General features: G+C 34.9%; 1 protein-coding gene across 3 annotated transcripts in view; it reads right to left on the bottom strand.

Moving 5' to 3' along the window:
• DOK6 (docking protein 6) overlaps positions 1-27584 on the bottom strand; it is a 224224-nt gene that overhangs the window by 36737 nt on the left and 159903 nt on the right. For 2 of the 3 annotated variants that reach the window (XM_039349035.1, XM_039349037.1), the window contains exon 8: positions 4678-6397. The exons of the other annotated variant lie outside the window; for it this stretch is intronic. In XM_039349035.1, coding sequence (XP_039204969.1) covers positions 6264-6397 — 134 coding nt within the window. In that variant the 3' untranslated portion in view covers positions 4678-6263. Of the gene's footprint in view, positions 1-4677; positions 6398-27584 lie in introns of those variants that run through there. 3 annotated transcript variants of the gene reach the window in all.

Here is a 27584-nt window from a genome sequence, read left to right as displayed (position 1 = left end):
AATGCACTGTGGTATCATGTTCAAAATCTCAGATGTCTTGATTGTGGCACCACACTGCTTTTAGAATGTCATAGTGACACAGCAATTCAGACACTTCTTCATATACAGCTTTTTCCAACCCCGTGCTCTTTAGATATGTTAAAGTTGGATTCTTACCAATCTAAGACAATTCTTTGCCTAACGTATTTCTATTTTGTTCGGTTGATGGCTTTTGTTGCAAAATTTTGAGCTTTGTGGAGAGGGCAAATTACACACTACATCTTGGTACTTGTTTAATCTGATTTAATTCAAATTTCATAGATGGTTTGGTTCACAGGGAAAACTGGATCATCACATCACACAGAGCAGAAGAGCAGTGTATTTAACTCTTTCCATTAATAGAACAAGAAACAACAGTAAATGTATCATTCTGCCAAGACAGCACATCAGTGAACAGTAGCTGAATGCCATTTTAAGCCACAAAATCCTGTTTCTGCCCCAAATACCCTTAAGCAACTTTCATTCATCCAAAGTGGCGGAAGCTTCTCTTAAAGAACCAAGCATCTAAGAGAAATATATGGCTCATAATTTTCTCTTCCTCCAAAATGATATAACTTTACTGACATTTTACATTGTGAATTTTCAAGTGTGAGATTCTTTGTCCAGCTTCTCCAAGGAAAATGAAATGGTTGAAAAGCAGATCAACATGGAAAAGGAGAAAGTGAGGGTTGATTGATGATCTTAGTATTCACTGTTATTATGAGAACTCCATCTGGGACACAAGCTGGGGAAAGGGGCTGACAACTAGGTTTGCTCTATATCAAATAATAGCAAAGACTGAGTAAGAGGTAGGAAGGCCGTTTGTGTTAATCCTACTTGATTCCAGTATTCAAACTTCACAGCATCATTGACAACCAAAGACTAAATCACTAGACTGGACTAGTTAATTGTGAATAAACAACCATTCTAGAGAAAAATGTAGAAATCAAGGCATGTCTTACAGGTGACAGAAAATTCTTCTGGTATCATATATAATAAATATGTTTATAAATATTATTAAGAATAAGGAAAGGGGATCTAATTTAGATGGAGACCAAAATCTTCTGTTTCATTTTTACCCAGATCAGAATGATGATGGAATATTGGTGCAAAGCAATCAATTTCTTTCAATAACTCAGATTTACAACTTCAGGATATAACATGACTATTATTAATTTCAGTATTTAAATTCCCTTTTATAGACTTTTCATTTTTATGTTTTGGTTTGCTCAGCAGTTGGTTCTGGCGATAGCTATAGAACGCTCAGTGAACTTTCCATTCTGTGAAACCATTAAATCTGATATGCAAAGATGCATTTCGCATATGGGTGCAGCATAGGTGGTCCTCAACTTACGACCACAATTGAGCCCCAAATTTCTATTGCTAAGCAAGACTGTTGCTAAGTGAATTGCATCCCATTTTATGACTTTTTTTGCCACAGTCGTTAAGTGAATCACTGCAATTGTTAGGTGAATCATGTGGTCATTAAGCAAGTCTGGCTTTCCCCCATTGTCTTTGCTTGTCAGCAGCCGGTGGGGAAGGTCGCAAATGGTGATTGCCTGAGTCCAGGACAGTGCAATTGTCACAAATACAGAAGCACCCAAATTTTGGTTACATGACCATGGGGATGCAGAGGTCACCAACCTTTGTCAGTTGGCAGACTGGAGGAAAAGGGAGGGGGAAGCATTTTATATGTGTGCGTGTGTGTGCGTGGGGCTGCAAGCACACGTGTGCTGCAAACGTGGCACCCTTGTGATACTCACTAGCCCTGCCCTGTTCTTGCGTGGTGCAGCGTCTTGTTTCTGTGGGGTTGTGGCAGCTGTTGTTGCGCCTTGCAGCAGGCGGCGGCCTGTGGTGGAGTCCATTTTTGCACCTTGCAGTACATCCCATTTTTTCATCCCGAGGCGTGGCAATGGTTCATTTTTGTGCCCCGCACCTGCGGTGCTAGCCTGTCCCATGGCCCAGTGGCCAGTAGGCCACGGTCCACTACTGGGCTGCGGCTATAATGGTCGTACAGTGTAAAAATCATTCTTAAATCACTTTTTTCCAGTGCCATTACTAACAAATGGTTCTAAATTGAGGACTACCTGTAATCTAGTTCATCTACACAACATGGGGGGAAAAAACGTCCTGTCTCAGAACACCACAAGCGTCATGCAGAATTCTTTGAAAAGAAATGTACAACCTCTTGAGATAATTCTTCTTGAATTAGAACAGTCCTGCAGGTTAAGTACAAAGAATTCTACTGGGTCCTCAGTCAATATATCTACCTGCCTATCAACTAGGAAACTCTGTGCAGTGGAATAGTTTGTTTCCCTTGGGTGAATGGGAAATGGCAAAGACTGTTTAGGCATGCAAGGCTGTATACTCTACTAAACCCATTTGTAATTTGAACTATTGCTTTGCCTTACTCATCTGGATACATCTCCCCTTGGATTAGATCCAAGTACGCATATTTGTTTTCTTTTAATAACTTAGGGAATTATAAAGTATGGCCATTCCTGTAGATTTTTAGCAATTGTACATTTTGTGAAATGTTGCTCTTACAGGAGATGCTATGAATAAGTAAATTATGACATTACTTGAAAGGGCTATTACTATCGAACAGACACTCAGAGTTTTGTGAATAGCTTGCATTAGGTTGACCTTCCTTAATTGGCACTGTATAGGAGTGTTAAAATTGTAGCCCTTAGGTAATATAGGAATGCTAGCTGGGAAGTTTAGGAATTAATATATGAAAGACGCTTTATTGAAGAAAGTTGCAGTCATAGGATTTATATGTTTCCGCTCCTGTTGCATTGTTCTTTGCTGGAATCTAGCTGAGGTTCACCAGCCTAACAATTCTGAAAAGGATGGGTAATGGATAGATGAAAGCAGGTTCTGACTGTGAAAACTCACAGAATTATGTAATGGGAATAGAAGGGATTTTTCTGAGTGTTATTTCTCATGGGAAAATAAAGGAGGACAGAAGTATGGATTATTTCAAAAGTTTATCTAGAGGCAATGCTGGACATGAAATCATTTTTGTCATTTTGAAATCGTTCAGGAGAAGCAATTCTGTATATACTTCCCCTTTAAGTTCAAAGAAAACTTGTTTGGATGAATGTAATTTTGCATATAGTGTCACTGACTAATACACTAATTATTCCAGAACAGTGTGATTTCATATTGAAATTGTCAAATGGATGACCAGAGCTACAGAAAGAGGATGGTTGCATGTTAGCACAAGCAGGAACAGTAATTTTGCATTGTTGTAATAGGTAGCTTATCATTCTCCCACAGAGGAAGTTGTTTTCTCTACTCAGTGGAAACATGGTGAGCGAGATAAAAGAAAATAAGTGGAAGAGATGCTGCGTGGGGGGAAAGAGTGATTAATTTCATCAGATCACACTGGTTTCATTCAGCAGCTCTTCACTGAGGTGTATAAGCCTGCAAGGGATTAGACTGCAAGGAAGGCTTGGGTAAGAAAAATCTTCCACTGTAATGTATTAATAAATGTTTAATTGAAGTAGACGTTTCCTTCACATCGTTTATAAAAGGAATAAAAGCAAACTTCTTTCCATCAAACTGTGGTAGATAAAACTTGATTTTTTTTTTATGGAATGGGAAACTCAATTCTCTTCCTTGCCACATGTTCTGTGCTGGTTTGATAAAACAATGAAGAAAAGCATAAATTTAAACTACGTCCTTTTCTACTGGCAATAAATAGTTCTTGATATATATGTTTGATTTGACAATGTTTATGGAGAGTGAAAGATAGGGATGGGAAAATTTTGTTTTTGCTTTCATTTTTGTTTTACCATGTCAACTTCTCAACTGATTTCTTAATACATCTCAGTTTATGTGCTATTTCATCTCTTAAATGGATGGGCACCCTACATGATTCCTTTCTATGCAATTTATTTGCAAGTGACAACATTTAACAAAAATTCAGGCCTTCCCAAAAGTAACATTCTTATGCCTCTGAGGGAGAAGATCCATATCTTTGATGTGCTCCAATACATAGCATTGCTTTACTTTATTTTGTTCCTTCTGGCCTTGTTTTACTACAGAAATGACTTCAAAATTGATACTTTAGATAAATTACACACAAGCATTTACTACCAGTGTGAGTGTAATTTTATTTATAGCAGTTAAAATCTATTTAGAATTGGACTATAGGCAAAAATGAAGAAAGAATCTTTTTTACATTGAAGGGTGGTACCAGACATTTAAATACTGTATGGAATGTAGAATAACATTGCCAGATTCTTATGGCAAGGGGACTATTATATGAAGCATGTGTTTCAAGTTTCAATATTTCTTTGATCTAATTTAGTTTGCATCTAAATTCAATTCAAAGTAGCTAAAATATGCAACTCTAAGTAGTTTGTGTTTCAAATGGCCAGACTTGCTTTAGCGATCAGCTGCACAACACCCATATTTGTGGTCCTTTTCTTTAGTGCTTAAGGATAATCAGTGATAATCTTTCCAATGCTGACATCCTCAATTTGCAAAATTTGATTTGGGTATGGAATAATATTTAAAGTTAACAAATGATGGGTGATAGAAGGTGGTAACAAATGACATATTGATGGAAAGCCTAAATAAATGGAGTTAATCAGACAAATTAATATAACCATGACACATGTTGGATTTCGAAAATATTGCTCTGAAAAACTGAGAACTTCAATAGTTTCACTTTTTCTATCATTGGTATTGACATTCATTTTTTATAGTTGGAAAAATCCGAAATAAGCAAAATATGCCAATAAAAGACTCAACCGTTTTAAACAATCCAGTTCCATGTGACTGTAGGAAGGAATAAAAAGTCATTGTTTACAGATAATCCTCACTTAATGAATGCCCTATATAATGACCAAAGTTATAACAGCACTGAGCAAATAACTTTATGACCACACACACACACCTGCCACACTCTTGTGACTGTTGCAGCATTCCTACGAATTGTGTTATTTGTTATTTGTCCACTTCACATCTGGCTTCCAACAAGCAGAGTCAATGGAAAAGCTAGCAGGAAATTGCAAGTTGCAGTCATGCAATGCTTTGCTTAATGGCGACATCACTTAGTGACAGACTTGCTTGTCCTAATAGTGGTTGTTAAATGAGGACAATCTGTAATAAAATGCAAGGGCAAAATGTATCTATCTGTAAGATCCGGGGTAAAACTGAGTAAGATATTATTAGTACAGGGACTCCATCACAAAATAAATGCTGATAAGGAAGAGAGAAAACCCATGCTGTTGCCTAAAAGACCTCAATAAAAACAACTGCTCTTGAAATTATTCTACCAGCCAGGCATTTTGCTATGGAATGTTGGGCTGCCATCAAGTAATGTGATGTCAATTCTTACCTGCACAGTATACAGGGCTAAAAGTATACTGACTACAAATTCAACTATCCAAAAATTATCTACAAAAGGAAGACTTTGACAAGTGTATTTTAACACGGTCTTCCTTGACATCTATAACCACTGTTCCCCAGTAGAAAGCTGTGGATTATTAGGTTCAGAATGCACATAGATAAGAGCAAATCTGGGCATAAAAATTCAGTGTGGCAAATATTCTAGGCAAATTACCTCTTAATACACAACACAATCTATTTTCTGAAAGGCTACTAAGCATCACCATGCCATCCCATTGACAGTATCTATCTATTTATCTATCTTGTGTATTAATTTTAATAATGAGAATCTGATTAAGAGTCACTGGCTTCTTCTCACAAGTGAAACTTTAGGCCCTAGTCCTAAAGATATACATGCATAAATCCCATAGAGGTTAATGGGACTAAAATGTGCATAATTACTGGAAGGAAACCTTCCAAACCCTTTGAAGTTTTGTAACATGTAAGAATGAGCCAGGCTGATGCCTTGGAGATAAAAGTGGTTACTGTCATGGACAGGCAGATCTGATGGCAGAGTTGATCAAAAGCCTCATATTGCAAACATGACATCCACCCTCTTAGAGCACATAATGTTTGCGGTTATGCAGAAACATCAACTGCATACATCCATGATTTTCAAGGGAATTCTTCTTTTAAAAAAACATGGACAAAAACAACTATAAAATTTAAATAAATAAAAGACTTAGACTTCTGCCTCAAGGAAGCAGTGATCCAAGCTTTTACTTCCACTGTCATCAGGCGGGAGACTCCTCTGGACACCTAAGGAAAGATCAATGGCTTCCAGGGCCTGCAGGTAGATTCCACATTAGAGTGTCTCTCTCTGTTCAAACACCAGATGTGTGTCATTGCACAAGGTCCGAGCTGTAGCTGAATCCATAGCTGCTGGAAAGGGACAGGCGTGGCTCATGCTCTTCACTTTGTTCTGAAGTGTAGCTGGGAAATGTCTGTGCACGAGCCACCTTTGCAAGACTGTGCCCTGGGAAGGAGAAGCAAGGAGACAAAGGAGAAAGAGTTTATGCATCTTTCTTTCTTTCTTTCTTTCTTTCTTTCTTTCTTTCTTTCTTTCTTTCTTTCTTTCTTTCTTTCTTTCTTTTTTCTTTTTAATTACTGAAACCATTGCCATATCTTTCTTTTGCTTTAAATGATTAGTCAACAACTTACCAGATCTTTCACCACTCTCCCAATATCTCTGTTGTAAATATGTTAATGTGAATTCGGTCTCCTGTGATAGTATAGTATTTAGCTTGTATTTCTTCTTTAGTTTTTCTCTGTATAAGGTAGTAGATGGACATCTGTGCCGATAAATATGTCAATTCACCTTTCAGGTCATTTTTCCCTTTTATTTTTAAGCTTATTTTTGTACAACTCATAAGCAATTTTGGATGTAAGATTTATGTGCTTCACGTTCAATAATTCAAGCATTTGATGTTTCTGAATTCAAATCAAAGTATTGCAAAGTCTCTACCAGCATTTGCTGTACAAATTATTCAAGATGGAGACACTAAAATATTGATTTCAGTTATTTTATCTTTGATTTCTCTGTTATTTTTTATTTTCTATATTGCTTTTCTTGTATTTGTATTTATTGCTGATCAATAACAATAAATAAGAATGTTGCTAATAGCAGTATGGACAACAACATTGGGCAATTACTGTTTAAAGCCATATTTAATGAGCCGGTTGAATGCACAGGAACAGACCAATCAAGAAATCTTATGAGTAGCAGCAGAATGAGTGAAGAAAGAATGAAGAGCAGACTATGAAGCTGTAACCTGCATTTTCAAGGGCAATATAATCATTAGATAATTGACTTTATGACATCTAAAGTGAGAAAGTACCTATAGCTTTATAACTTACTTATTGGAGTCTGTTAATTTCTTGACTGTCAGTATGTAATGTCACAGCTTAGATGTCTTTCAGTTTCAAAAAGCTAATGCATAATTGTATTAAATGCAAGGTGGCAGCCAAATAATGAAAGGAATGCATTAGTATACATTGTTGGTTAGAATATTAGAGGTTTTTTGTAAGTTGTTCTTGACCGTCATTACTCATCCATGAGATTCCAGCTGATGAGATTAAAATAAATCAGAGGTTCAACAAAATGCCGTGTTAAATTAAAGCCACCCTCTTTATAAAAATAAAGTTGCCTGATCTTAATGTTGTGCTTCTTATTGCAGATATGCCAGAATTCCCCTGAAAGCATAAACTTAATTCCCATATACTCTGTCTTTTAATTACCAAGTATATCTCTAAAACAGACATCTTTTTGGACTGTGAAGGAAATGAAGCAACTTTATTTCTTTCCTTTCTCAGTCATAAAGGCAAAGCATGTATTAAACATCTTAAGGCGAGCCTGTGTCCATCACATTACATGCCCAATAATATGAAGCAAGTAAGGTTACATTTTACATACACAATCCTTTAAAGTATGTGTGTCAAACTTGCAATGTCACATGACATGTTGCGACATATCCTGACTTTTTTTGCATTGCCAGAGCTGGGATGGGTGTGGCTTCTGCATGATGCAACCGGCCCACAGGCCGGCAGTTTGACACCCCTGCTCTAAAGAATCTGGGGGCTGGGGAAGTTTCAGTAAAATATAAATCTAAGTAAATAGCCCAAGCTAGAAGATGGGCTTTACACTTTACTGCTAAACAGAAGAGTCTGATTTTGTAATACTGAATAATGAAAGTGAAAGGGAAAAAAAATAATCATAATATTGCACATTTCCCCTCTAAACCCATCCCTAGTTCTATTATCATGTTCACTGGGATGTAACATGTCACTATTACCAAACTATGGATTCCTAAACTAGATGATCCCAATCCATTCTTTATGACAGATATTTTTGCCCTTTCATTTATAATTAAACTATGCTTTCCTTTCCCTTGTGTATACATTAGCTCTATAGATCATTTAGATCTGTTCTACCCTTCTCTTTCTCTTGGTTTTGCAGATACAGTGCATGTCTATTTTATTGCATTTGTTAATTAATGCTCTTTAGCATTTACCATTCTTACATTGCACGTCATTAACTAATTTATGCCACAGTTGCCCTCAGCTGTGTTCAGTGAAGCAGTATTGACCTTTACCATCCTCTATGCGTTTGGACAATCAAGGCCTTCTCATATTGTAATGTATTTTAGAAAGATACAGCAGACTACTTCACTAGCCTTGGTACTAAATTATTCCCATCTAATCTTAACTTTGGCATAGTTAATTTTGGCATATTTTGATCAGTTAGTCCAAGGTACCCCAATTCAGGAGCTATAACTGCCCCCCCCAAACTCTGCAACTTCAACTGTAAATGAGAAATTTGAATCAATAATTTATTGTCAGGAATTGAAGGGAGAAGATAAAATATTAAGCTAAGACTAGAACAGCTTTTTTCCCTCAGATTTCATTGAACTGTGAAAGTAAATTAAAAGTTCATGATGTTTGTAATGGTCTCACCCCAAAAATATTTTTTTTATCACCAATGATAAATCCTATATATCTGGAGCCAAATACAGAAACAGAGCTGAGGATATTTTAGTAAATACGTTTCAGAAGTGTATCAGATTTTATTTAGAGACAATAGCTTTATGTGAATATGTAACAGAGGAAGTCCTATGGAGATGCTTAACTTACCAAGGTAAGAAGAAAAATGTTGTTTCAATAAAATAAATTATTCTTGTTGGTATTAAGAACATTTAAATAAAACTTGTATGTTCTTTTTTTTAAAAAAAAAAACCCCAATTTTTAAAAATAAGATAGTAGATAAAACAGGATAATAGATAAAATGCCATTTTTCCAGATTGTGATCCAAATAAACTAATTCATCTGAAGAAGATATTTCTCAGGATATGAAATCTTGGGACTAGATTTATATGTATATATCTATATATGTGTGTGTGTATGTGTGTGACTTTAAAGATCAAATACTCCCAGAAAAACGTGTAGATCACTAAGACTTAATGGATGAAATACATAATACACTTAGCCATGAGTTGCATTACTCCAACTCATATATTCAACTTGATAGTAAATAAATAACCAATGTGTGTTGAATTGAGTTCTTAATTCTTTATAATCTAGTAAACAAGCAAGCAAGAAAGCAAACAAATGATTTAGCCCTTTGTGGAAAGATATTGCTTCAAGCTTGTAAGATTTATAATGTGAGACTGGCCTGGTTCTGACTGTTGCATTCTGAAGATAATTTAGCATCCAAGAAAATCCTCTTCATTTTCTATCACATTTGATTTTTTTATTACTGATGGTTTAATATTGTTTCGATCATGCTGACTCTTAGGAGCTCGCAAACAGAAATATAATACAACATACTATAACTATAACTCAAGTAACAATTGTCATACATAAAAATATAATTTTTAGGATCGATTGTCAACAGTAAAGGAACCAGCAGCCAAGAGGAAGCTAGTTTTAGGCTAGTATCTAATAAGGTAGCAATGAAAGCCTTAGGGGAAAAAAAAAAAAACAAAGAGAGAAAGTGACTGGCATCAGAAAAAAAAATGCAATTCAATAAAAAGACCCTGAATCTGTTCCTCCTTATCCAATCCTGAACAACTGCAGGTATTGGACCATGAACTTGACAGCATCACTGGGTTGACCAAAAATTGAAATATACTGCTGAATATTGCCAGAATACTGATGGTACCTGATGGGTAACAATTTTATGTATTAAATAGATTATTAAACAGAAAGGTGAAAGTATCAATCCCTGAGACACCCAGAAAATCAGGGATCTGATTTGGCCCACCTATCAACACTGCCCAGGACTAAACTGCCAATTCAAAAAAGAGAAGTCTTGTAACATTGTGCCTCCCTTTCCTTAACTCCTGTGTGCGTTAATCCCTCAATATGTTGAGTCAGATCCATAGTGGGCATGAACTCTGAAGCCACATTATACACATCAGAATTATCATTCTTGGAGATCCAACAGACAACTCAGCAATGAAATCAAGCAGAGTCATTGCAAAGGAAAACACGAGAAATGCAATTTCTTTGAGGGAAGTTAATTTCAAGCCTGTTGAAATTCAATAAAAAGATGGCAAAAGTGCCAAGGCTGCATCTGCATGACAGCTGTGGGCTGTAGACTGCTCATCTCCGAAATAGTTTATTTAATATTACAAAGGATATGTGCTGTAGTTGAGCAGCAATTACATAAAGGCACCGTGGTATCAATTCCTAACCATTCCCACACAGCTTTACTCAGCAGTCACAAAATATAACCATGTTAGAGAAGTTTCTTTCTCCAGTGCAATAGTATTTCAGGGCCTGAATTACATAGCTGAAAGCTCCATAGAACGTGCTGTTTTATGAAATCAGCACTTAAGAAGCAACTGCAACAGTCTTTATAGTGTCTTTATAAAGTTATATGAAATTCTGTTTATCTCACTGAACAAAAATTGTTTGATTCAGGCAAGGATTGGAAAGACTATTTAAAAAAAAAGTGATTACTGGCTTGAGATGGGGTTTTAAGACACAGGCTAAGATTGAATATTGTCATGTTTATACTCCTCCTCATCTGGCAAGTCCATCGGGCATTATCCTAACCAAGTGATGCAAGAGAAAGTAGCTTTCAACTGATTTGTCTGTCATCTAGACCAGAGGTCCCCAACCCCTGGTCCGTGGACTGGCACCAGTCCACAGCATGCCAGCAACTGGTTTGCGCAAATAAGCGAAGTCCCATCCATGGGATGCAGGCAGCATCTGAAACCACGCCATCTCCAGTCCGCGGAAGAAGCTTTCTCCATGGAACCAGTCCCTGGTGCCCCAAAGGTTGGGGACTACTGTTCTAGACATACATGCCGTAATGTAACAAATCAGTTTTAAGCACAGTAACAAAGTTTGTGTAAAGATTCAAGAAAAGATAATGCTGTAGCTGTAGCTGCTCACCTTTTTCTTTCATCCAAATCTGTTTCAGTAAATGCTATATTTACAAAAGATTTACTATAGAACAGTTTCCTTTCAGAGAAAGAGATATTATATCTATACACTGACATGAAACGTACCAGTAAGCCATGGAAATTAATATGATTTAATTCTGATAAGACATGCATAATATTGCTCTCTAAAACCAGTGACTTGAACATTGGTGAGGTGTTATTAAAAATCTTCAGACATAGTGCTTTTTAAAAAAATAATTTTTAATACTTAAGAATACCTAGAAAATATGCAAACACAGATATGGGGGCATAACTTCCACTGATACTATGAATGGAAGCAACCAACTGTAGTAGATGAAAATGTAGTGTACATAATTCTTCAGCCACAGTATACTGCTTCTTGTTCAAATAAAACCCAAAATATAGGCTCTAGAGCAGGGCTTTTCAACTAGTGGTACAGGTACCACCTGTGGTACATTGGCACCTGGCAGGTGGTACACGACCATCCTAGAAAAGTGGTAGCAGGGGAGGCGAAGGAGCTGAACCGGAGGTAGCACCGCACAAGCCTGAGCAAGAGATGGCTGGAGCTGCAGGCTGTCAGGTTCAGCGGAAGCACCAGGATCAGCGCCAGGCTCCAGCTGGAGTTAGGCGCTGATTCTGGCACTTCTGCTGAGCCCAGAAGAAGTGCCGATCAGCTGGAATGTTGCAGCATCTCCAGGGTCTTGTGATTTACATTCAGATGCTTGGCAACTGATTCATATTTATGATGGTCACAGTGTCCCAGGGTCTTGTGAAGTGACCAAAACCTGCTGCAACCACCCAGCAGATGGGGGGAATAAAAACCAAACACCCCCACCCCACCCCTGCTGCCAATCCTCAACAGAAATGCTCACAACAATGAAAACCTCGGACAGGAAGAAGAGTGCCAACGGGCGGGCAGGTGTCTTGCTCGGCTGTGGCTTGGGGGGCACTTTTTCAGTGCCATTGTAACAGTCACTAAGTGAACTGTTGTAAGTCGAGGACTATCTGTACTTTATCACTTTTTTTCTTGTTTTTTTGGGGAGGTCACCAAGTTTTTGACACCTTGCTAGGCGACTGGTGGTACTTGGATGTTGCTATATCCTAAAAGTGGTACAATGTGTGAAAAGGTTGAAAAGCCCTGCTCTAGAGCAGTGGCTCCCAACCTTTTCTAAACCCTACACCTCTAGAATGCTTCTAATATATTCTCGCACCTCTTACAAAAGTTCGAAATAACAGTAACAAATTATGCATATACATTATAATTTTGAAAACCCAAGTTTTTGCACCCCCTGGAATATTGTCTCACATCCCCGGTTGGGAACCCCTGCTCTAGGGCCTGTTTCTCTCTTTTGGCCCATTCATTTCTTTCTGCTACACAAAACATTGCCCATATCTGTAGTACTTAATAAGAACTTCTTAATTCATTCTTTGCCAATTCAATTCACAACACAGAATATTTAGTACATTTTATGGATATCTGCTTTATTGTCCTGTATGCAAAGTCGAAAAAATAAATAAAGAGATGATCACTTAATGAGCATAAGAGTGACAAGTTATGAAGAAGCGAAACAGTAAACAATTGCACGTCACCATGAGCCAGAGTTGCACTTAACAGTTTGTCTTCTTGGATAATAAGGTTGTCTAAAAGTAATTTAGCAATTATGGCTATCCCTCACTTTTAGTTAACGCCAAATCAATTGGCTAGCAAAGTTAAGTGGTGTGTTCAGTTGAATGCATCAGGCTGAATATGAAACAGCCAATGCCACTAATGACCATGTGCAAATGATTACTCCTGAAACAACATTTAGAATTTATTACAATGGTGCTCAGTCCAATAATGTCTAAATCGCCTTGATTACTCAGGAGAAAACCAAACCATTTTCATCCTTTTACTATTTAAATTGTTGTTGCTAACTCTGTTTCCAGAAAGATACTTTGCTTCTTAACTCTTATATAGTCAATAGGGCACATAACTATCCTGTTCTTTTTTAATTGCAAAGACGTGACTATAGTTTAGTAATACATTCTATACTTTGCAGATAAACCATTGTGTAAGAATCCAAAACCACTGCAGGATAGAATAAAGTACAATACATTTTTATTTAAAATTAGAATACTAAAATTAAATGAAGAGAACCGGTTGTTCACATATTTGAATCCCACCACTGGGGTGAGATAATCAGATCCATAGGGAACTTCATTGTCAAGACTGTATAACTTCTGAATCCATTTCTTAAATATTCATGCATTAAATACTGATGTAAATATGGGGGCAACCTATGTCAAAAATACCCCACAGGTATATGGATCTCCAAGCATTCCAACCCTCTTTCCTAAGTTATTCCCACAAAGCTCCATTTTGCCCATCTATGAAGAAGGAAACTATTATCTATTCCATCCTGTATGAAGAAAAGCTTCATTCTGGCTTTTGAATTTTTGAAAAATACTTGTATTATATATTATAATGCAATACAGCATACAATATTGTATTATAGAGATGTAAAGCAAGATGGGAGAATAGTTGGGATGAAGATTAAAACAGAAATATACAAACATACAAATATACAAAATATACAAACATTTGTGAATGATAGTTTCAATGGTTTTAAAATTAATAATGAGAAAAACAAAGATGTTCACAAAAATATGAGAATGGAACAGCAAAAAGAATTAGTGGTAAAGACTGGATTCCTGACTGAGAAAAAGTAAAATACTGTGGCATTACTATGATAAATATGAATTGTATGTCATTTCAAAATAATTTTATAAAAATAATTATGTCAAGGTATGAAGTGAAATTAACAAAGATTTAGGAAGAAAAAATATATTTATCGTTTGGAAGAATTTCTGTGGTGAAAATGAATATGTTACCTAGAATAATGTTTTTATTTGAAACAATATCTGTTTTGAAAAATGATACACTTTTTAAGCAATGTCTAATCTATCTATCTATCTATCTATCTATCTATCTATCTATCTATCTATCTATCTATCTATCTATCTATCTATCTATCTATCTATCTATCCAGATTTATATGCTGGGGAAAAAACTAAGGGTTAAATACAAAATTCTTCAAGATGCAAAGGAAAGAGAAGAACAAAGACTGTCTGATTTTAAATTGTATGTTATAGCCTGCTCTTTAGTTTGGATATAAGAGTGCTTTTGAGAAATAAGATAATGTTAGAATTAGAACATGGCCTTAGTTTGGATGGCAGGGGTATTTATGGCAAACTTGAGGTTAATATAGATTTCAAAAACTAAATCACCCAATGATCTTCATGCTTAAATATTTGAACTCAGTCTTCTCTGTCCCTAACCTAGAAAGCTAATTATTCAACATACTAATTTGCATGACTATATAGGCAGGAAAAATGAGTCAAGTCCAAATTGTTTTTTTGTAACAAGTATGCTACAATGAGGTTAGAAATCATGAATAAACTTATATACTGGGCCTTCAAGATTTGATTCATGAAAACAAGACATATAGTTTCATTTAGAAGCAAACAGAAATGCCTAGAGAACATCATGAAAAGTATGAGTAGGAGGACGCCTTGGGGATCATCTAGTCTAACCTAGAATGAATGAATCCAACACCAAAACCATAGAATTAATTCTATGAAGAGTCAGAATTCAGACTGTCAGCATCTTTAATACTTTGACGATAGAAGTTAAAATATCTGGGTTAATAATTTATGGCAGCTTTACAGAAAAAGAACTATATGAAAAGCCATTTGAAAAAATTAGGAGAAAGTGCTGGTGTGGATTTCATGCCTGGCATCAGTGAAGCAGTTATGAGTTTCTGTGATGCAGGGCTCTGGTCTATGAAAAAGGCCTTCGGTTGCTTATGTGATGAGAAGAGATACACCATAAAGTAGCTTGCTTCGCCTCTGAAGATGCCAGCCACAATTGCTGGTGAAATGTCCCAACAACAGAATTGGATCATGGCCGTTCACCCTGAAAGCTCACCATTGCTTTCTTAGGACAAAGTGTTTTGAAAAAGAAATTTTCACTTTTCCAGAAATACCACCCAACTATATATTTTCAGACTGAGGTCTGAGAGGAAAATAATAAACTTACATCAGTTAATCAATCTAATCGGCCTTATATGGTCCTGTCCTATAATTTTATTTAAATTTAAAGAACTAACACTATCCATACTATGTTTCATGAACTAAATCACTATCATACTTTTTTAAAAAAACTTCCAATTTCTGAGAATAAATTTCTAAAAAAAATATTGCCATTTTCTTTGCCACCTGCTTCTTTGAAAGCAGTCACAAATGAAGGTGATGATGGTTCTGTTTAATCTTTTTTTTCCAAACCTTTGACAAGATGTGGAAAAACATATGTAGAATGTTTTACAGCAATGCTGACCAGTTAATATTTATCATGTAGCCATTCACTAATTATGCAGCAATTTGTGAACATCTTTATTTCAACTTAAGTATTAAGCGATTAGAAATGTAATTATATGTAAAATAACTTTGCTATTAACACTGTACCTCACCACACTGTACTCTCCTTAATATTTACTATAAGAGTAAAACATGAACTTGCTTTTAAGCACAATAACTTCCAAACTGGTAGGATTTCAGAAAAGGTTATTTGTAGTTTGATTCGTCTTTCCTAAAGAGAACAGGAACCAGCATTGCTGCCCTGATCTTAACATTGCCATAACCACTTTAGGGTAGAAAGAAACTCTTGCTTACAGTATATCTCTATTTTGTAGAAGCAAAATCTTGCTCTAGTATTATAGTAATGCCTTCCAAAAATAACAGAGTGAAGCAACACTCACTACAAGTTTCAATTTACTTCACCATTAAGTGTTGTTAGGAGCTGTAGTTCAGCAACATTTGGACTGAACATCACTATTATAATATACAAGTTAAAATAATATCTCAGCTGCCCACAGTTCTGGAAATGCTATCCCATTTTTACTAAAAGGGTTTTAAGCGCATGCATCATTCACCAAGCCCATCTAACTAAAATCCTGATCTGCTTTGAGTTTTGATGATGCCAATTTGCTTTATTTTTTGGTGCACATGTGGCAGCTTATATCTCTGTGGTATCTGATGTTTGGGTATATCTTTTATCAAAGATGTAGCAGGTGAATGAAACAGAAACTACCTACTTAATGATGGCATTGTAACAGTGAAGCTTTCTCTCTATGGAGACATAACTGACTTTTTCCTTGATAGCTTTTTAATGCCAGTTGCTAGTGGTAATATTTGGATGCTGCTGAAATTTTAGTGTTTTAATTGGAAGTCCAAATTTTATTTTCTTGGAAGGTTTTTTTTCCATGTGAAAGCAGCTCATCAGATTTCAATCTCATTCACAGAATGCATTAACATTTTACTTAAAGCAACATAATAATGATATTATTTGTTTGCAGGAAACACATATTTTACTTAAAGATCAAAAATATTTAGTCAATTCTTGTTTGGGATCTCATTTTGTATCTTCTGCTCCTGGGAAAAAAGGGGGTGTAGTCATTTATGTTAAGCAAAACTTATCAGCCTGCTTGGTAGAATCTGATCCTCAAGGGAGATATGTTATGATTGAAGTTGGTTTATATGGTAAGAAAATACTTATAGTGGGACTGTATGCACCAAACCAACAACAGGAACAATTTTATAGATTGTTGCATCAGAAACTAACTTTGTTGTATTATAGATCTGTGATATTAATGGGAGACTGGAATGGTGTGTTAGATATACAAAGAGATAAAAAAGGATCTTCCACTTTTTTTAAACAGGCTAAACTACCCAAAGCTTTTTTTGACTTGAAAGAGGACTGGGAGCTGCGAGACTAATGGCGTGAACGTAACCAGGAGGAGAGAGACTTTACTTTCTTTTCAGATAGACATCAATCCTTTTCAAGAATTGACTTTTTTTTGATTACAACTGATTTATATTTTAGGGTAAAGAATGTAAAAAATTTTCCTAGGACGTTGACGGATCACAGTCCAGTTTGGATGGAGTTGGTTGATGAAAAAGAGGAGAGGAGATCGTGGAGGGTGAATGAGAATTTATTTAGACAAGAAAAGAATATTCAAAATTTAAAGGAACATTTAAAGGACTATTTTGTTTTAAATATGCATAAAGGAACTTCAATGTCAATGGTATGGGATGCAGGTAAAGCCTTCATGCGTGGGATTTTGATACAAATGAATAGTGCTCAGAGACAAAAGCAGATTTAGAAATGTAAGGATTTGGAAGACGAGATTAAACTAAAAGAAAAATCTCTGATTCTAAATCCCACAGATGAAAAGGTTAAAGAATCTATAAAATTGCTCAAAACACAATTTAATATGTTGATGGCTGATCAAACCGCAACTAACTTATTGTATATGAAACAAAATACATTTTGTAATGCCAATAAACCAGGGAGATGGTTGGCTTACCAATTGAGAAAGAAACAGAGACAGAGAATTATAGATAAAATAAATTATAATGGTAAATTGGTGTATCAGAAGGAGTTGATTAAGAAATCTTTTTTAGATTATTATCAAAAACTATATAAGAGTACTAACGTACAAACTTTAGATATAAATAATTATTTAAGTGAAGCCAACTTCCCCAAATTAACAGAAGATCAGAAACAAGAAATTAATGGTTTAATTACTAGTGAGGAAATTGAGATGGTGATTAAAGAATTAAAATTAGGTAAAGCACCGGGTACGGATGGCCTGACATCTATTTATTATAAAACTTTGCTAGAAGAAATGATTCAACCTTTATGTGAGCTTTTTAATAATATATTACAGGGTTTAGAGACTCCTCCGTCATGGGGCAGAGCCTTTATATCTTTAATTCCAAAAGAAGATCAAGATCTTACTTTACCAAATAATTATAGACCTATATCTCTTTTAAATGTAGATTATAAGATTTTTGCAAAAATCTTAGCCAATAGGCTTATGAGGATTTTTGCACCAGCTTATACATAAGGATCAAACGGGTTTTATAACTGGTAGGTATATGAAGAATAACGTTAGACAAATTATTAACTTACTAGAATATTTAAATAAGAATAATCAAATTTCTGCAGGACTGATATTTTTAGATGCTGAAAAAGCTTTTGACCAATTGAATTGGCAGTTTATGTTAAGATTAATTGAGGATATGAACTTTGGAGAAAAATTTTTACAAGCTCTTGGTGCTATATATCAAAAACAAACGGCACAACTTATAGTCAATGGGGGTTTGTCAGAGGTTTTCACAATAGAAAAAGGGACAAGACAGGGATGTCCATTGTCACCACTACTGTTTGTTTTAACTTTGGAAATTCTGCTGATTAAAATTCGAGAATCCCAGGAAATAAAAGGAATAGAAGTTAATAAAAAAGAATATAAACTAAGAGCTTTTGCAGATGACTTGGTGGTTACCTTGTCTCAACCTACCTATTCTGTAGTAGAGTTGTTACAATTGATTTACCAATATGGATGGGTTTCGGGTTTTAAAATGAATAATAATAAGACTAAAATATTACCCAAAAATATGACTAATTTGGATAAGCAGACTCTGGTTAACTTGACAGACTTTGAAGTTGTTGATAAGATAAAATATTTGGGGGTCACTTTATCTGTTTCTAATGTAAAATTATATAAAAATAATTATGAAAGGTTGTGGGTCAGGGTACAAAGAGATTTGAAAAATTGGGAGAAGTTGCAATTATCCCTTATGGGAAGAATTGCGGTGATTAAAATGAATGTCCTGCCAAAGTTTCTCTTTTTATTTCAAATGATACCTATCTTAAAGAATGAGGTTAACTTAAATGAATGGCAGAAGGTATCAATAAATTTATTTGGGCAGGGAAAAAACCAAGAGTAAAGCTTAAAATTATGCAAGATATTCGTGAGAGAGGTGGACTCAAGGTACCGAATTTGAAATTGTATTATGATGCTGTGGCTTTAACATTACTTAGTGACTGGGTTAATTTAACAAATATAGAAATACTCCACTTGGAGGGTTGGGATTTACTTTTTGGATGGCATGCCTATTTAACTTTTAATAAAAAAGTTGATCGGGTTTTTAAATCTCATATTATAAGGATTTCTTTACTTCGGGTTTGGAGGAAATATTATAAAAGTGATTTTAAAATACCATTATGGGCTATACCTTGGCATGCGATAGAGGGGATAAGGAGAGGAGTTAAGATGGATAGTGTTTCTTATGCACAATTACTCAGATGGGATGGTAAAAATTGGCAGTTAAAATCTTTGGAAGATTTAGCACATGAAAATATTACATATTCATGGTTCCAGTATAGACAAATAGTGGATAGATGGAAGATAGATCGTAATATGGGTTTGCTTAGAGAAGATGAAAATCTTTTTAAACAAGTAAAAGACCAAAGGCGAACTCATATTAAGAGAATTTATGGGGTGCTAGTAGAACTGGATTCAGAACCAGAACTAATTAAAGAATGTATGATTAAATGGGCACAAAATTTTGGTGAACCAGTTCTACTAGTGGGAAACCATCTGGGTGAGGAATGTTAAATTTACACAAGCCCAGAACTTAAGGGAGAATTTTTACAAAATGTTTTATAGATGGCACCTTGATCCACAAAAAATGTCTCGTATGTATCCTGACTTACAGCCTAAATGTTGGAGATGTGGTTGTTTGGATGCTACTTATTATCATATTTGGTGGTCGTGTAAAAATATAAAAGCTTTTTGGATTAAGATATGGTGGAATATTCAAAGAATTTTTAGAAGGAGGGTAAAATTTACCCCACAATTGTTTTTGTTGGGTATCGTTACTGATTGTGATGCTAAGGAGGTTATACTGATGTTAAATTTAATCACAGCCGCAAGGTTGTTAGTAGGGCAATACTGGAAGAAGGAATCTTTGCCTACCTTGCAAGAATGGTTTTTTAAAGTTTCTTATTTGGCGGAAATGGCAAAGATTTCGGCTTTTTTAAAGGATCAATCGCAAGAGAAGTTTTTTGCGGTATGGGAAAAATGGATAGATTTTATACAACATAAGTTGGATATAAAAAAATATTAGTTGGTTTTTTAATAACTTATATATAATCTTAATATTTTATAGATTGTATTTTTTTTTCTTCTTCTCTTTCCTTATATTTCTTATTTTTATTTTATCTTATTTTACTTCTTTTTTATATATATATATGTATACATCTTTTCTTCTTTTTCTTTTTTATTCTTTTTCTTTTTAAGCATTTTTCTTTTTTAATATTTATGCTTTTTTTAACATATATATTATTGTTAATTATCTTATAAGTTTATGTAATGTATTTAGATATATTTATGGTTTATACTTTTTAAATCTTTTTTAAAGATTTTTAGAAATTTTAATTAAACCTATATTCAGCTCTGGGAAAGTTGGGGGGATGGAGTGGGAGGGTTGGGGTGGTTGGGTAGGGTTGTTTTTTGTTTTTTGTCTTTTCTTTTCCCTATTTGTAAAAATTTTAAAAATTTTCAATTAAAAAAAACATTTATTTCAAATTTCTTTAATAGGTTTTGTTGTATTTTTGAGCTTATTTTATTGTGTTACTTTTTCTATAAAACATTCCTGCAAACTCCCTATTCACGATTCATGATCAGAAATATTCTGCAGCAGGAGTGTTTTAATGCAGCATCAATCCTGCACTCAGTTGTGGCAATGGTTGTTAAATAAAAAACAGGACTTTCACTTAAAACCATTGACCATGACGTAAATAAATTTGATTAAAGAATCCCTTGTATCCATAACAATTACAGCAAAGCTTCATTGTCACTTTATTCTCTTTTCAAAACAATTTCTATTCTATTAAACTAAAGTATATTGAATTCTCGAAGAAGAAACTTTCAACAAAATATGAAATTTCAATCTGATATTTTATTACATGCTTATATATACAAAGAATATGACTCCGATCACTCATAGCTTCTAGCTGTAAAAATATTTATATTAGATATCCCAAAGAAATATTTTATAGAGTGAAGGTATGGTTATATAACAGAACTGTATTTGTTCTGAGTCGCAATTAGGTTTAAAGGAATAAAATACCTATATACTTGCATTGTGCAAGTTACACAGTTGTCATGTGACTAGACAGAATGTGACAATAGAAGAGCAAATCCCCGTTTGATGATACTATGAATAGTTCATACTTTCTTTCTTATACAAGATAGAACATCTGATTCCTTCTAGATACAGTGCAGTGTCATAGATTTAGCATTAAGTGATATTTCGTGTAATTCTATAGTCATATGAAGTCAGCTTCCTTCAGAAGGTGCTATCTCCTACTTAATTGCGATTTCTACACTTTAGGTGAGTTACTCTGGGATACAAATACCAGCTTTCAAGTGAACCAACTTGAAATGATGAAATGCATAGCTCTACTATCTGAAAGTTTATATTCAAAATACTGTACACTTGGGAGTCAAAGCTGATTCACTTCTAAGTGTGTTCAGTCCACCAGTGAAGAGAAGCATGACAGCAGAGCAAAGCAACAATTAACAAGTTCTATTGAGACTCCAGCTGCTGGAAGAAAAAAAGAACCACTGTCAAGCCCAGTCCAAGAATGACATAGAACAATCCAGTCAAGTTTTTATGCTCACACCAATAGACAGCATGTTGCCTGGTTAACCCTTTACCACTCTCATCCTAACAGATATACCCTGGGAGATTCTAGGGAGTGGCTACCTTAATTATTTTCCTTCACTTTGTGTTGTCTTTTGTCTGATCCTCTTCCTTGGAATGTGTTCCCTCCTTCTTGAAAAACTGTCACTTCATTATAGTCCATCACAGCCTATTTTTCTTTACAATGTCCACACTTGGTTTAATTAACATGGCATTTTGTTTTCTCCATTCTCTGGTATATATTAGGGATAACATGGAAGCCAATGCCTTTGCATCTTTCTATATGGAAAAATACAGTTGCACATTGCAAAACAAAATATGGGTAATTGCATTTATTTATATTTATTCATTACTACTTCTGCTTCCTCCCAGTAAAGTGGTGAATGGTGTCTTCAAAGAAATGTCTATGCAATTTTCTTGTCTATAACACAGAATGATATGTAAGAATGGCCTTGAGAAACAGGAGGGAAAGCCACAGACTGAATAACTGGTATGTGAAAGATATTTCAGTCCACAGAAGGAGAGGTTACATGGGAAATGTTTTAGAAGATACCCTACCTAGTTCTTTGGAGATTACAAAGAAAGGAAGGGAGAAATACTTCCAGTCTTGAAAGTTTCTTTTAATGTAACCTATTCATTATTGTGCTTCTTATGATGAAGGGCTAACAAGAGATTTATCACTGCCTTATTCAGGGACATTTCACCAATTACTGGTCTAGACCAGTGTTTCCCAAACTTGACAATTTTAAGGCATGAGGACTTCAACTCCCAGAATTCCACAGCCAGCAACGCTGGCTGTGGAATTCTGGGAGTTGAAGTCCACATGCCTTAAAATTGTCAAGTTTGGGAAACACTGGTCTAGACAACACTCTTGGTATTCCCTGGTAGTTATCATCCAAACAATAACCAGGCTTTTCCCTGCTTAGCTTCCAAGACGAGATAAAATAACCAGGTGCAGAAACACTGATTTTCTCTCTGTCTCCAGATTACACATACAAAACTGAATAGTTAGGTGCCGGGATTTACTTTTCAAAACATTATATTCCATACAATAAAATAACACATAGTATAATATGCATTGAGTCATTTACTGTTGTCTGGTTGTGAGTCTATTGAAGAACTTTGAATTAAGGTTTACTTGTACATAAAATATTTTACTTGAATAGAGATAAATAGCAGCAGCTGTGTGTGTAACTTAGTTGCCTGCTGACTCAGATCAATAAAAGTAGTTTACTCTATGTTACATTACGCTGCAGTTTTTTCTTTTGAATATCTCTATATTTGCTGTGAGATAACAAACATAAGTATCTAGAGAAGAGATCAAAAGAAGAAAGGAAAACTGTCTTCATGTACAGTATTTCAGAGGCTGTCATAAAGAAAATGGAGCAGGGCTCCAAAAGGAAGAGATTAGATCCAACTGGTGGAAATTGCAGGGAAATTTCATTACAGACAAGATGCAAAGACAGTGCTTATACACTGGCTTATATTTCTTTCATTTTGGTTATGAAATGTTATGCATTCTGTACAGTGTGAGATCTGTATGGTTTCAAATGGTGTCATATTCAAGAGAAGGTGCAAAAAATGTGCTGCCTGATAATGTGATTATGACACTCAAATTTATTTATAATAAAGATCTTCAGGCAACTATAATAAAAATATATCACCATGCAGTGGGGGCAAGAAACAGCTGGCTGAATCTATAGTTTCAAGAACACTACCTGAAACATACTGCATAGTATCTGGAACTTACATTCTTTCTGCCTAAGTGAAAGAAATGGCTTTTGATTCTGAGAGATTCCTTGTCCTGTTGAGGTCTATGGTTACCATTCTGAAACTGTACCGAGGGAGAAACATTTATTTTAACAAATCAGAAACAATGCAGATGTTAATGTAATGCAATTGTCTATTAATAGAAATACATCAATTTATGATACAGTGGCAACTTTATTTGTGTTAGAAATGAGCATCATTTCGCTTGAAGAAAAAAACATGTTCATAATTGTGTCTGTCAAGTCATCTACAATTTTTCCCCCTGGAATCCCACTTCAACTGCAGAGGTAGTAAAATGAATCTAGGCACAGATTGTTTTGAGTGCATTGCAATGCACTTCTTAATGTGCCATACCCATGCACTCTAAAGCATCTTTTTCTTTTGAATACAAAGCACTATATAAGCCTGTTCTGTTTAATGTTTTCTTTATATAGTCATTGAATTTTACTGTATTATTACAGTTCAATAGAAAACTATGAAGCCTAGCGTTCATTTATAGTTAAAAACATTTATTCATTAAAAGTACTTTCTACTATTAAAGTAGTTCTATCATATCAAAAATATCTAATTATAAGAGGAAATGTTATAGTCAACCACAGGATAGTGCTGTTCAGCTTTGAAGCAGAATATATTTTGTAATAATTTAGACAAGCTAATCCACCAAATGAGATAATTTGGCTAGTGGCAAAACAAGAAGAAAGGTTCTCACTTAATTAATGAATTATCACAAAAACTGACTTCCAGTAATACCCCATGTTGTTAAAGTTTATTAGTGTATCCTAATAAACTGTGCAATCTTCATTCCCTTGACTTCCTTTGTTTTGATTAATTCCCAAGAAAGGGATCATCTGGTATTTGTTCCATGGGGTATTTGTGAACAGATGTGTGGACAGGCAGCCAAGCAATGGTCTTATATGTCACAGAATAAAGGAACAGCAGCACTCTAAGGATTAACTTGCAGCAATAAAGCTCAAAAATCCATAAAAATATATTCAGAAATACACTGAACAGAACAGAAAGCTTTTTTTGCAACAGGAAAAAAAAGAACTGTAGATACTTGGAAGACCCATTTAGGTATTGTGCCAGTGATTTAAAGAACTTCTTGATAATACCATTTTTAAAGTCATGCCAACAAAGAAATGTTATATTAATAACTGCTTGATTTATTTTTGTGTTTGGGATGGACGAAAGAGAAAACTTGTATGTCAGAAATCGATACAGTTCTATATTAAAAATACATTTATAATCATGGGAAAAAATTCAGACAATGGGAGCAATCTACGTAAAAACAATGTAAACATTCTGAAGTCTTTTGAAAGGAAGAGAGAGATTTAATTCACACAGTAAAATAGGAATTAAAAAATGCTCATTAAGTGAATTCTTTGTCTGCAATGGGAGGGTTTTTTTTTTTTTGCCAGAAACTGGAAGTAAATGTTGCTTTTAGCAAAAAAAAAGAGTCATAAATGATGGTCATGTGACTGTGAGACACTGCAAATGGCCAGTTGCCAAGGCTAAAAATGTGATTATGCAACCATGTATGTGTGTATATGTGTGTGGCTGTCAGAACTTTGAGCCTGGGTCATAAGTACCCTTTGGAAGGTCTGTCAGAACTTCAAATGGTCTCAAAGCAACCAGTCATAAGTCAAGTATGGCAAAAATCTAAATGGAAAAACAAATAAGTAAATTTCTAATATTTGCCTAATTTGAATTAAAAAGCAATTTTTGTCCTATTTCTCTATTTGTGCTTCTGCATTCCTTTCATTTAATCACTACTGTCTTCCAAATCAGCTTTCTTGTTTTGCTGAACATTCAGAGGCTAAGCTTCTCCAAGTCTCTGGAATCATATAAAGGTCTGTGAGAACAGTCTAAATGTAAAGTATTTGTGACAGGAAAGCAATAGTTCAGCAGATGATGCCTGATTTACTATGACTACCTAATTCTTCAAGATAGGTCAAAGTCAGATGTGGCCTTGGCAAACACCAGGTTATATGGGTATCTTGTGAGGTGTACAGATGCTGTGAACAATAAGAAATATGTTGCCGCTTTATTAAACAGATATTGTATGAATTACTGTTTTATGACATTTGGATGTTAGTCTAATCCAGAGGTGGGAACTGTGGCCCCTTTATGACTTGTGAACTTCAACTCCCAGAATTCCTGAGCCAGCATAGCTCATAAAAGTCATAAAAGGGACATAGTTCCCTACCCATGGGGCAAAAGATGAAAAAGTACTCTTTTAGAAAAACTGTTTCTAGTTTATTCTGTCTTATTCCAAAATATTACATACTTTGAAGTTTACCGCCAAATTATAGGAGTTTTTCCCCATTGTGTACTACTCAATATACAGCTTTTGGGAGAAGAAACACATTTGCTTTTTTTTTGCATTTTTGTTGCTATTTATCAGAACTTGCAAATAACAATATATAACAATAAAGAATGAAGTCTTTTAAGTCTTGTAAAGTGATCCTATGGAGACCATTCTATAGATACACAAGATGCTCTATTGAGCAGATTATCTCTTAACTATTGGCTCCATCTGATGAACCTTAATATGTCCCTTTAGCATTCATGATAAATTATCTTGAGCAAAATTTGACTACCATTTTTTCTAAGCAGTTTGCTATTCAGCCCTTGAGAACTATAATCAACTTGCTTCAAGAAGCCAGCACAATATTTAGGCAACATTTATGACTGAACTCTAAAAAATCTTGATGACTAGCTATAATCTTAAAACACTTTGGGGAATGTTACTTACTCTCATACCAATTTTAGTATTTCAAGATGGTGAAGATGAAGTATATAAAGTGAAGTATTACAAAGAACTAAAAAAGGAATGTTTGGAATAGAATGGCTAAGTAGAAGGAAACCAATATTAAACCTTCTAATGCCATTGCTTAAATATAGTAGATCAATTGTTGACTGTGAAGGTCCCAAGGAATTTTCTAAAATTTTAAAGACACCATATAACAAACACAATCAATACCAACCATTTTCCGTATGTTTGTTCTGTTAGAACACACAAACATGTGAAAAAGTAACAGAATATAATCATTTAAAATGATAATTTACAGATAACCCCCGATATATAACTGATTGTCTAGCAACCTTACAGAGTTAACACCCAAAGGTACTTATTGGTTCCAAAATTTTGACTGTTGTGCCCCTCCCCCCAGTATTTCGGGCACTCGGCAACCAGCCCACATTTATGGCCATTTGCAGTGATTTACTAAACATTAAACATATGTAGCCAAAATGGCACCAATCATGCATAAAAGTGCCAGTGAATTTGAAATTTAAATTTAAAGAGAGAAGCAACCTGGAATTAAGGAGAAACTTCCTAACATTGAGGACGGTTAACCAGTGAACAGCTTGCCTTCAGAAATCGTGGGTGCTTCATCACTGGAGGTTTTTAAGAAGAGACTAGACAGTCACTTATCTGAAATGGTATAAGTTCTCCTGCTTTAGTAGGGGGCTGGACTAGAAGATCTCCAAGGTTGTAGTTGTAGTTGTAGTTGAAGTTCTAATTCTATTCTATTCTATTCTATTCTATTCTATTCTATTCTATTCTATTCTATTCTATTCTATTCTATTCTATTCTTGAAGTAATACAAAAGTCTTTGTGAGGTAACGTAAATGACTGTAGGAAAATAAAACAATCCAAAAAGGAATCAGCACATACATTGGATGCATTGTGCACTCGAAATTTTAAAAGGCAAAATTAAGAGATACGGGCAGAGGTTCATTTCTCTGCTGAAATACTGATTCAAAATGAATATAGCCTCATCGTCTACTGAAAAAAAGTTGCCATTGACTTTATTAGGCAAACTTTGCTTTCTCTCTTCTCCAACTTGAAAACTTAGAATTTATCTTTATAGCAGGGATGATAAACAA

The sequence above is a fragment of the Crotalus tigris genome, unplaced genomic scaffold (assembly GCF_016545835.1).
Source record: "Crotalus tigris isolate CLP2741 ecotype Arizona unplaced genomic scaffold, ASM1654583v1 scf7180000018219.524809, whole genome shotgun sequence".
Taxonomy (NCBI): domain Eukaryota; kingdom Metazoa; phylum Chordata; class Lepidosauria; order Squamata; family Viperidae; genus Crotalus; species Crotalus tigris.
The sequence above is the reverse complement of the archived record's forward strand: the minus strand, read 5'-3'. Positions and strand labels throughout refer to the sequence as shown.